The 12,297-nt window shown below is 37.6% G+C and overlaps 1 protein-coding gene across 14 annotated transcripts in view; it reads left to right on the top strand.

Annotated features, from left to right (window-relative positions):
• The window catches only part of SCMH1 (Scm polycomb group protein homolog 1), a 221,711-nt gene that overhangs the window by 168,106 nt on the left and 41,308 nt on the right, over positions 1–12,297 (top strand). For 13 of the 14 annotated variants that reach the window (XM_050798428.1, XM_050798387.1, XM_050798397.1 and 10 more), the window contains 2 exons: positions 6,215–6,447; positions 10,923–11,049. The exons of the other annotated variant lie outside the window; for it this stretch is intronic. In XM_050798428.1, coding sequence (XP_050654385.1) covers positions 6,215–6,447; positions 10,923–11,049 — 360 coding nt within the window. The remainder of the gene's footprint in view (positions 1–6,214; positions 6,448–10,922; positions 11,050–12,297) is intronic. 14 annotated transcript variants of the gene reach the window in all.

The following is a 12,297-nucleotide window of genomic DNA, read 5'->3' as shown; positions in this document are numbered from 1 at the left end:
TGTTTTAGCCTTCACATTAATTTTCGTATCTGGTGTGAAACAGAATTCAAGTTTAATTTTTTTCCATATGGATACCTATTTGACTCACCACAATTTTATTGAAAAGACTATTTTTTCTCTCCACAGAATTGCAAGGGCACATTTATCATAAATCAGATGACTATATATGTGTAGTTAATTTTGGAACTCTCTATTTTGCTCTGTTGATTCATTCATCTACCCTTGCACCAATAATATATGTCTTTTTTTTTTTTTTTAAGACAGTCCTGTTCTGTCACGTACACTAGAGTGCAGTGACACCATCATGGCTCGATGCAGCCGTAACCTCCAGGGCTTAAGTAATCCTCCCACCTCAGTATCCAGAGTCACTGGGACTACAGGTGTGCGCCACCATGCCCAGCTAATTTTTTTAAAAAATTTTGTAGAGACTGGGTCATGCTATGTTGCAAGGCTGGTCTCAAACTCCTGGCCTCAAGCAGTCCTCCTGCCTCAGTCTCCCAGAGTGCTGGGGTTATAGGCATGAGACACCAAGCCCAACCAATAATATATGTGTAGATTACTGTAACTTTATAATGAATCTTGCAGTTTGATGATTCACATTCTCCAGCTTTGCTGTTATTCATGAAGATTGACTTTGCATTTCCTATTAAAATTTAGAATTAAATTGTCAATTTGTATACATACACCACACATTTTTTAGAAACTGCTGAGATTTTGATTGGAATTGCATTGACTCTAGATCAGTTTGATGAGAGTTGACACCTAACAGTGGTAACGCTTTCAATCTATGAATGTAACATCCCTTCATGGCCATGTGGTATCTAGATCTTCTTTAATTTCTCCTATCAATGTTTTATAGTTTTCAGTGCAGATGTCTTGCCCATCTTTCACTGAATACTTGATGTTCAAATAACATCAAGTATTTTGTGGATTTTTAAATAATTTTCAAATTGTTGCTATTTAGAGAAATACATTAGATTTTTACATATTAGATTTGTATCTAGTGACCTTTCCAAATTCATTTTTTTATTTTAATAGATTTGTAGACTTGTAGGGAGGAATATTTACATAAACAATCATGTTGTGTACAAGTAACACTTCTTCCCTTACAATCTATATTTATAGATTTTATTTCTTTTCGTTTCCTTATTGCATTGACCTCCAATACAATGTCGAATAGAAGTGGTGATAGTAGTTATTTTGTTTTATCCCATAATTCAATAAGAAGTGTTCAATAGTTCACCATTAAGAATACTATTGGTTATAGTTTTTTTTATAGATGGCTTTATCTAGACTAAGGAAATTCTCTTTTATTCCTAGTTTATTGATAATTTTTATCATGAATGGGTGTTGAATTTTGTCAAATGCTTTTTCTTCATCTATTGAGATGATATATGGGCTTTCTCTTTCATTTAGTGAATGTATGTGTTCAGCTGATTGTATTTTCCATTGTTAAACAACCTTTGTATTTCTGGAATAAATCCCACTTAGTTATGATATATTATCCTACATGTTATGATATGATATATATATAGGATTATATATCTGATATACATATATAGAGAGAGCTAGATTTAATTTACAAATACTTGGTTAAAGATTTTGCATCTATGTTCATGAGGGATATTAGTCTAGTTTTTTTTCTTTTTCTTGTAACATCTTTGTCATGTTTTGGTATGGGGGTTATGCTGGCCTTATAAAATGAAATGGGAAGTGTTCCCTCTTCTATTTTTCAAAAGAGACTTTGCAAGATTTGTTATTATTTCTTCTTTAAATATTTGCCAGAATTCACCAGTGAAGCCATTTAGGCCTGGGATTTTCTTTGTGGAAAGATTTTTAATTGCAGTTGCAATTTTTTAATTATATATGAGGCTTTTCATATTCTGTTTTTTCTTGTGTCAGTGGTATTTTTTTGCTTTATTTTGTTTTTTAAGAGATGAGGTATCCACTGTATAATCCAGGCTCAAGTGCAGTGGTGCAATATAGCTCACTGTAACCTCGAACTGGGCTCAAGTGATCCTCTCGAGTAACCATTTGTTTTTGTAGAGATGGGGTCTCACAGTGTTGCCCAGGCTGGTCTTGCGTGGCGTTTTATCTCAATTTTCGTATTTATTGGCATAAAGTTATTTATACTATCCTGTTCTCTTACCAATGTCTGATGGATCTATGATGAAACTGTCTCTGCATATTCTATATTTATTAGGTATATGTATCAGGTAGATTGGTTGGTTAATTGGTTATTCATGTTATTAGTTTTCTTTTGGTTAGTGTTTATAGAGTATATTATTTTCATCTGTTTGCTTTTATCTTGCTGTGTTTTTATATTTTGAGTGTCTTTGTATCTCGGGGCCCTCTTATAAACAAATATAACTAGTTCTGAGGTTTCTTTTTTTGGTCTGGTTTTTTCATTTATTCCTACCGATTGTTTTACTTAATCCACCTTTATTTAATATAATTATTTATTTGGGTTTAAGTCAACATTTTGCATTTTGCTTTTTTGTTTTCTATTTGTCCAAGTTCTTCCTTATTTCTTTATTCCTCTGTTCTTGCCTTCTTTTGGATTAATCAAGTATGTTTTATTATTCTACTTCTCTCCCCTTAGCTTTTTAGTAATACATTCTTATCACTGATAATTCTTTAATTAATTGCCCTATGCAAATATGCATATTGGACTTATTAAAATCTACCTTAAGTGCTCTAAACACTCCCAAATAATGCAAAATTCATACCAAAATTTGGCTCCATTTACTCTTCACTTTCATCCTCTGTGCTATTGCTGTCATATAACTTATTAATACATATGTTATAAATGGCACAAGCCATTTTTATTGTTTTAAATAATCAGTATCCTTTTGTATCAACTCACATGTTTACCCTTTCTTATGTTCTTTATCCTTCCTGTAGTTTCATGTTTCCATCTGGAATTACTTTCCTTCAGCCTGAAGAACTTCCTTTTCATTTTCCATAGTTAGGTCTGCTGGTGAGATTCTCTCAGCTTTGATTATCTGAAAAATCTCGTTATTTTACCTTTATTTCTGAAGGATATTTTCACTGGGTGTATAATTCTATCTTTGGTAGTCTGTTTCTTTTAGCCCTTTAAAGATACTATTCTACTGCTTCTTGCTTACACAGTTTTATTGAAGAGACAGCTATCACTCTTATTGTTGCTCCTGTAATGCTGTTTTTCTCTCTGACTGCTTTTTAAAATGTATCTTTGTATTTCCTCCCTGTCTTTTATTTCATCTGTATTTCATCTTTTGTATTTTCAGCAGTTTGACAATTATGTGTTTTGGCATAGTTTTCTTTGCATTTTTCCTACTATGGATTGCTGAATCCATAAGCATACTGAATCTGTGGGTTGATGTCTTTCATTAGTTAGAGATAAAGTCCCTGCTGCTATCTTTTCATGTATTGCTTTTTCTTCATTCTATCTGTCTTCTCCCTCTGGGGTTGCAGCCACTCATATTTTGGACCTATTGACTGTGTTTACTTATCTCTAATGCTCTAAAATATTTTTTCATATTTTCTCACTGTACTTTATTTTGCATGTTTTCTATTTTTTCATCAAGTTTATCCATCCTTTCTGTTGGCTCTTGTCTGCCCTTAAATCTATGCAATGAGTTCTTCCTAATACTGTATCTTTTAGTTATAATATGTCCATTTAATTTTTCTATAGATATTTCTGTGGGTACTATCTATCTTATATTTTGTTCATCTTTTTACATTTTAACATCTTAATTATGATTTTTTTAAAAATCTGTGTGTGTGTTCCATTATTTGGATAATATATGGGTCTCTTTCTATTGCCTATATTTTCTCTTGATTACTTACCACACTGTTTTGACTCTGTTGTGTCTAATAATTTTTGTAGTATGCCAAACATTTTATATTAAAAGAACTGTTGAGGCTCCAACTGGTATCTTCCATGAGAAAGAATTCTTCCTTTCCTCTGGTAGACTAATAGGATAGGACCTGATCACCTCAATCTAATTATGGATTGAGTTAGACTACGTCTGGATTGTGCCTATGGTTTATCCTTGTTTTTTGGACATGGATTGAGAACCTAATTTATATCTTCTTAGCCCTGAAACACTGCAGGAGATTGTCCTACCCTTGAGAGGTCTGGGGCTTAGTTTTATTACCTTTTACCCCTTATAGTTTTAAAATATCTTTAAGAGGAGATCAGCCATGTGTTTGGGGTATACCACCTACTTCTAGTGGAACCTTGTCTCCTAAAACCACAAGATTATAGGAGATTTTATTCTGCCTTTTAAAAGCTTTAAAGTTCCAGTGTGCTGACCCAAAATTCAGCAAATACCCAGTGAGAAAAACTGGCCACATGAAGGGGCTCCTTAAGTTTCCAGTTTGTCACAGCAGCTCTCATTTCTCTTTCTTCCAGTGGAGCCCCTCACCACATGCCAAGCCTGATCCTTAGTTTATGCCAAAATTAGCAGATGCCCTCAGGAAAGAAAACAGTATCAGCTACCTCAGAGGCCATCCCCTGGAATTCCAGTTCATCTAATCCTCATGACAGCTCTGTGCTGTCTTTAAATAATTACTCTGACTTTTTCTAGTTGTTACATCGTTAACATTGTACTACCACAACTATCACTTCCTACCTGGAGGCCTAGGAAGTATTATCTTCTACCTGCCCTATATAATAGTTTATTAACTGGTCTTCCTAATTCTACTCTCGTCCCTCTCACAAAGCAGTCGGAGTGGTCCGTTTAAGTATATCTTGTCCCTCCCCTGCTCAAAACCTTCCAGTGGCTTCCCTTTATATTTAGAGTAAGTTCAGTTCATTTTCACAGGCTACAGTCCTACACAGTTTTACTGCTACGCACTCTCTAACCTAATTTCTCTCTACCCTCCCCTTTGTTCACTCAATTACAGCTCTACTGACCTCCTTTCCATTTCTCAAACACACTAACATGTTCCTGTCTCATAATCTTTGCACTTGTTGTTATACCCTCTCACATCTTCATAAGGCATTGTGCCTTTACCTCTTTCAGGAGCTCTGTGTAAATGTCATCTTCTCAAAGAGGACTTCCCTTAAAATTCTGTTTCCTTACCCTGCGTTAGTTTTAATCACAACACTTAGCACTACCTGACATTTTACTGTATATTGTGCTATTTTTTTAATTTTCTGTCTCTCTCACTAGGAGGTAAGCTCCATGAGAGTGGAAGTCTGGTTTGTTCACTGTTCTATCCCCAGGGCTTAGCACAGTGTATAACTTACAGTAAGTGCTCACTATTTGTAGGATGAATTAGATATCTCTTACCTCAAAAAATTCTCAGTTTAAGGAAAAAATGAATAACTGGAGTAAAATTAAGAAGTACTGTAACATAGATGTCTACAGAATGCTTTGGGAGTAAAGAGAGGGCACTGACTTAGTTGGGACATGGTGAGAGAAGGCCTCAATAAGGAGGTGGCCCTGGATCGAGTGCTGAAAATTTAGTATTGACATGTGTCTGATAAAAAATAATAGCTCAACATATATGGCTACTAGAACATGGGGTGGGATGATAGGAAATGACATTAGTCATAATGGGAGAGCAAGATGGGCAGAGTCAGAAAAGTCCTTAGAAATCAGGATAAAGAATTTAGACCTTACCTTAAAGGTATGAGGAATAAAGGTTTTTAAGAGCAAAGGACTTTAAGGAGAGATGCTATCAGGTTTATATTTCCACATGTTCCTCTACTCCTCACTGCAATAGTCAAACTAAAACTTCAAGTAGATTGATGTAGAAAATCCCTGGCATAGTTATCAGGGCTCAATTTCAAAACAGTTCTTATCCCCAACTCACTATGTAACTTGGGGAGGGCATTGTGTCCTGTTCTGAGCCTTAGACCTTCATTCTTAGCAGGAGAGAATTATAGGTTTCTAAGAGCCCTTTCAACTGTGAGCCTATGATTCTGTTAATATTTATATACTTCAGCTTTGACTTAGGTCACAATACTTGTCTAAAATGCCTTAGGAAGAAAAATTTAATATATTTTTTGCATCTGCCAGAAATAATTTAAAACCTCCAATTCCAGCCAATCTAAATGCAGTTTTCTTCAGAGATTTCCTAAACGTTTAGGTCAAATGCCAGGAAACCAGCTTCTTGGAACAAAACTACCTGAGCAGAAGTGGCAAGTCCTTTTTTCCTTCTGGCTGGGATGAGAATGCATGGGGGAGGGAGGGTGATAGAATGAGTCTTTTTCTTGCAGTTGTGATTCCAAAGAATCCCTATCCTGCCTCGGATGTGAATACTGAGAAGCCCAGCATCCACAGCAGCACCAAAACTGTCTTGGAACATCAACCAGGGCAGAGGGGGCGTAAACCAGGAAAGAAGCGGGGCCGGACACCCAAGACCCTAATTTCCCATCCCATCTCTGCCCCATCCAAGACAGCTGAACCTTTGAAATTCCCAAAGAAGAGAGGTCCCAAACCTGGCAGCAAGGTAGGTAAAATGTGGGTTTCCCAGAAAGGGATAGGGGATTATAAAGGGGTCATTCGGCCAGGCGCGGTGGCTTATACCTGTAATCCCAGCACTTTGGGAGGCCGAGGCGGGTGGATCACAAGGTCAGGAGATTGAAACCATCCTGGCTAACAGGATGAAACCCCATCTCTACTAAAAATACAAAAAATTAGCCAGGTGTGGTGGCGGGCGCCTGTAGTTCCAGCTACTCTGGAGGCTGAGGTAGGAGAATGGCGTGAACCCGGCAGGGGGAGCTTGCAGTGAGCGGAGATCGCACCACTCTACTCTAGACTGGGCAACAGAACAAGACTCCATCTCAAAAAAATAAGGCGGGTGGGGGGAGAGGGGCGGGGGCGGTCATTCATCCATACCCATCTCTCTTGGAAAGGGGCATATCTGGCCCTCTTCTCTATCTTGTATATGCTTGTAAGAGGAATTTCCTAGATCATCATCCCTACTTGCTACTTACCTGAGAGTTGGTAACATTAAAGATAGGATTGTGGAGGATAGGAAACAAATTTTAACTTTGAAAGTTACTCATATTTGAGGAGATTCTGGTCTAGTGTACATGGAAGAAACTGCTCTTTGTTAACCTTTCCAAAGTAGATGTCCATCATGTGGACAGAAAGCACAAATTAACTCTGTAAATGTGTTTTTTTTTTCTTTTAATCAGCTTTTTCAGGTTGAATGTATTTTTTGCTATCTGTACCTCTTCAAAAAAAATTGAATACCTACTATCAGACTCTGTATTAAATGCCAATGCATACATATCCCATGATTTTCATAAAACCCTAGGCGATAAATAGTGTTAATGTTATTTTATTGTAAATTGAGACTTACAGATGTAAAATGATTTTTCTAAGATCACATGGCTAGTAAATGGCAAAACCTACAGAGATTGGTCCTTAGATCTACTTCCAAGGTCACTGGTTCCCTAGCATATATTCACTCTTTCCCACATTTCCTGAGGGACACAACACTTCTAGTATTCTAGTATTGGAAAAGACAGCTGAGTCAGCTTCACTGAGCACTGTTACTGAAAGTACTACCTCTTAGTCATGGCCTGTTTTTCATGGGTATCTTCCCTAAGGAAGGCATTGATATGAAAAAAAAAAAAAAAAAAAAAAAAAAAAAAAAAGACTTCTGTCAGCAGCTTCTCTAGGGCCCCTTTTAGCATCACCTCCTCCACTCATTTCTTAACTGTCAGGAGATTTCTCTGATTCTCCTCCCTGAGTTCCAGTATACAGATGATACCCAGTTCTCCCTGGGCATTCCATCTCAATCTCATTAATTCCTCCCTAGGGCTAGTTTGTTTGTCTGTTGGTTTGTTTTGCTTGTTTATTAGCTTCCACTGACTTCAGTCCTTGTAGAATATAAGCTCCTCAAGGTCAAGAACCTAATCTTTTTCTTTTTTTTCCCTCCTGTGGTGCCTTATATCGTAGTCAGCCTTTTGGGAAATATTCAGAATATGCAAGATGGGTAGGAGGGTAGGTGGGTGGGTGCGTGGATGGATGGATGGATGGATGGATGGATGGATGGATGGATGGATGATTTTAGTGATGATGTTACTAATCTCAGTTGTCTCTTATTTTTGGTTTCGAATTCTCAATATCACCTCCTGATCTTCCTGTGTAACACATAATGCTCCTCTTGATCTGTTACCACTAACCCAGGTCCTAATTCATTTTTGCCTTCATTACCTCATTCTCATGTTGCAGAGGAGAGGCTGAAGGCCCAAAGGATGCAAAGGCCAGAGAAGCCATGCTTTTGATGATGGCTTTTGATGATGACATCTTGAGGACAGTCAGAAGAGGGAGAAAACTTATCTGGGGGGCTCCAAAGATATAACCAGAACCAATAAATGGAAACTCAAGCAGAGAAGCTTTATCTCAACATAAAAGGAACAGTTAAATCTATCCCCAAATGGAAGTAATGAGCCCCTATAACTAGAGGTATTTCATCAGGGACTGGATGACTCTATAGGAGGGATCTTTTAGGGAGAGGGAATTAGAAGTATTGGGTAGATGGTTGGGTTAAATGGCCTTTAAGATCATTCAGAACTCAAAAACTGATTCTGTGATTGCCTCTGCTCTGCTCCCTCAGGAAGTCTTGAACGTAGTAACCAAAGTCCTTTTTCTTTCCAGCCGTCTTGAAAGCAGTCATTCTCATCTTTTCCTGTATTTTATGTCCTAGCATTTGATACTCTAATTCTCCTTTGTGTTCTTTTGCCAACCCCTACAAGTGTATATGCCTTCCACTTCACCTGTGAGCCTTATATCCCTTTTTGTTTGTTTTGCTTTGATTTTTGAGGCAGGGTCTCACTCTGTCACCCAGGCTGAGTGTAGTGACACAATCATTGTTCACTGCAGCCTTGACTTCCTGGGCTCAAGCAATCCTCCCACCTCAACCTCCCAAGTAGCTGGGATTATAGGCATGTGCCATCATGCCCAGCTAATTTTTAAAAATTTTTTTGTAGACATGGGGCCTTGCTGTGTTGCCCAGGCTGGTCTCAAACTCTTGGGCCCAAGCAATTTTCCCACCTAGACCTCCCATAGTGCTGGGATTACAAGCGTGAGCCACCATGGCTGGCTTTATATCTCTTTTTGAAGCAGAGTAGTCTTGTGGATAGAGCATAAGCTTTAAAGCCAGACATACTTAGGTTTAGATCTTATCTCCATATGTTACCATGTGTATGACTTTGGGAAGACTTCTCTGGGTAAAGTCCTGAGCCCATTTTATCACCTGTAAAATGGAAACGAGATAATGTATGAGTACATATAATATTGTACATGTACCTATCTCAAATAGGTTTACATTATTCAGGCACCGAACCTACCAGGCTTGTTCGTTTAGGGACCCAATGAAATCCTACCATCAACTCATTGAAGTTGAGGTGGTATTTCCTTCCTTCCCTGACTCATTCGTTACTTATTTGGATTTTCACTTTTAGCAGTAAAAAAACATGAGCAGATGTTCACTTTCAATGTGTGTTTTAAATGCTTCATGAGAGTTTCATGATTGCTTTCACAGGCAAAGCCATCTTATATATGCCTGCTGTCATCAGAGCTATCTCTTTAGAGAACATACTCCCAGAAGGCAGACAGGTTGATATGGCTCCCAGCAGTTACCCCTACATGAAGCATTTAGTAAAAGTGGATTTTTGGATCTCCGTGATGGTTATGTTTGGCTTGCATTCAGAAAGGCTTTTAGCCAGACGTAGTGGCTCCTGCCTATAATCCCAACACTTTGGGAGGCCAAGGTAGGATAATCGCTTGAGCAGGAGGAAGTTTGAGACCAGCCTTGGCAATATGAGACCTCATCTCTACAAAAAAATTATAAAAGTAAGCCATGCGTGCTGGCACACAACTGTAGTCCCAGCTACTCAGGAGGCTGAGGTGGGAGGATCACTTGAGCATGGGAGGTGGAGGTTGCAGTGAGCCAGAACCATGCCACTGCATGCCAGCCTGGACAACAGAGCAAGACTCTATCTCAAAAAAAAAAAAAAGCTTTTTAGAAAACTGTTTCTTAGAAGAAAACCTGAGATCCTTCTCTCCCAAAAACTGCCCTGAACAGTGTAGGGGAAATAATAGATTTCTCAAATCATCTTTATTATTTCCTCTATTATTTCCTTTATTATACTGCATGCTTCATAAAAAATTTTATTTACACTTATTTTATGCTAAGTACCATGCTAAGAATTGTACTTAGAACCAGACTTTCAAAGAGTTCCAAGTGAATAGGGATACTGGTATGTAAACATATCATGACAATATATTGACAAATGCAACAGTTCAAAAAACAGAGGTAACATAAAAGAGACAATGATTAGAGAAAAACTAGAAAAGCTTCCTAGATAAACAAATTTGTAAAATAAATTTAAAAAGAGAGAGCATTTCAAGTGGAAGAGACATCTTATCATTGTAAAGGTGTGGACCAGGTAAAATTGCAGTTTTTAAAGAAGCAGTACAGATTTACTAGAGTAAGACATTTAAGGGAAAGAAGGGCAGGTAATGAGGTGAAGAGAGAGGCACACAGAGTAAAGTTGTTTGTAGAGTTAGAAGGGTCATTTCTATTTTTTATTTGTTTCCATTTTTAAAGAGACAAAGTACAAAGTAATGTCAAAGCAGACTTAAACTATAGCATATTTTGCTTTTGTCTGCCCAACTAATAAGGGATCTGGAACTTCATATGATAATATTGAATCTAGTATAAAAGATAATACATTAAGCTTTGATCCTACAAAAGACCAGAGGCTTATATATAGATTCAGAAAATGTCTACTAAGCATCTGCTACAGGTATATGTATAGCTTTAAGCCAGATGCTGTATAGAAAACAAAGATAAAACACTATTCCATCCATAAATATATTTTTGCTTCATGAGTGAATTAAGTGCCAAGAATAGAGAATGAAAAGACCTGTCATGGGTAGCAATTTTTTCCCCATTCATTTTGACAGAGGAAACCTCGAACTTTGCTGAACCCACCACCTGCCTCACCAACAACCAGCACTCCTGAACCGGATACCAGCACTGTACCCCAAGATGCTGCCACCATCCCCAGCTCAGCCATGCAGGCCCCCACAGGTAAGAGCAGATGACAGGACTACCTGTGCACAAGCCCCAGACCTAGTGTCTGCACTTGCTTTTGTCTTACACCAGTAATTAGCGCCTTTCCACTTGTAAACCTAAGTAAAATCTTTTAAACAATTTTTATCTTTGGCATTTGAAATAATGTTAGACAATCAAACTTAGGTAAGTTTTCTGTGAACTCAGGGATGGGGAACTAATGCAGGGACAGCACCAAGAGCTCCCTGGCCTAGTTTAGAATAATAACCTTCCTTCCCAGTTAGGGGTATTCCCTTCTGAGTGATCCCTTCTACCTTCCAGAATCCTCCCAGCATTTCAGTAATGGTGCCACCCTTAAAATACGTATGAAATTTCTCTAATTTTTTTTTTTAAACAATCATTGATGGGGACAAACTTTGGTACAATGAAAGTAAACTTGATGTTAGAGATCAACCAATGAGTGGTTGACTCATTGCAAAATCTAGTGGATGAACTGGGTGGGTAATCATCCTGGGTTTTGCATATCTGTTCCCATGTCATAAACTGTCTATGACAGTAACTAAAATAACTATCTGCAGATATACAACCTTCCAAGGGGGTAACTATAAATAAAAATACTCATTTTTTTACTGTGTAAGTTAAGATAAATGTGTGAAACCCTATTCTGTTACTCGGCAGACACTCCGTCTTCTAGGAAGTCTAAGCAATTGGCATGATCCCCATGGAAGTTAGGGTTATCTTTCTCTTAGGAGTTGAGTATGTCTCTAATCAAATCCTAGAATGTAGGAGCCTGAAGGGAAGGCTCAGCCATAGTTTCCTTTCCAATAACCTATAGAAGGTGACAGAACCTGCCATGGTCAGGCTGTAATAGTCTTCACTGATCATTGTGTCGCCATCTCTTGAGTGGGCCTTGATTCACTTTGTGTGACCTTGATATCACTTCCCTATCTGAGCCTCAGTTTATAATCTATACAATGATAGGATTAGTCCAAATAACCTTTATAGTCCATTCAAATGTTAACAGTAAAAGCTATCATAGTCTGAATGTGATATTCCACATTTATATCTTTTACCTACCTTTCATTTTTTTAACTGTAGAGAACTTTTTAAAAGGTATTTTGATTTGTATCAGTTATACACATTCATAGTTTAAAGGAATGAAGGGTCTATACAACTTATTACAAAAACAAGACAAACACACCTCGTATTCCCCTGTCAATTACTATTCCCCAGAGGCAGTCACTTTCAATTTAACTGATGTTTTTA

Source organism: Macaca thibetana, chromosome 1 (genome assembly GCF_024542745.1).
Source record: "Macaca thibetana thibetana isolate TM-01 chromosome 1, ASM2454274v1, whole genome shotgun sequence".
NCBI classification, from domain to species: Eukaryota; Metazoa; Chordata; class Mammalia; order Primates; family Cercopithecidae; genus Macaca; species Macaca thibetana.
Note: the sequence above shows the minus strand (reverse complement) of the source record. Positions and strands in the feature narration are given on the sequence as shown.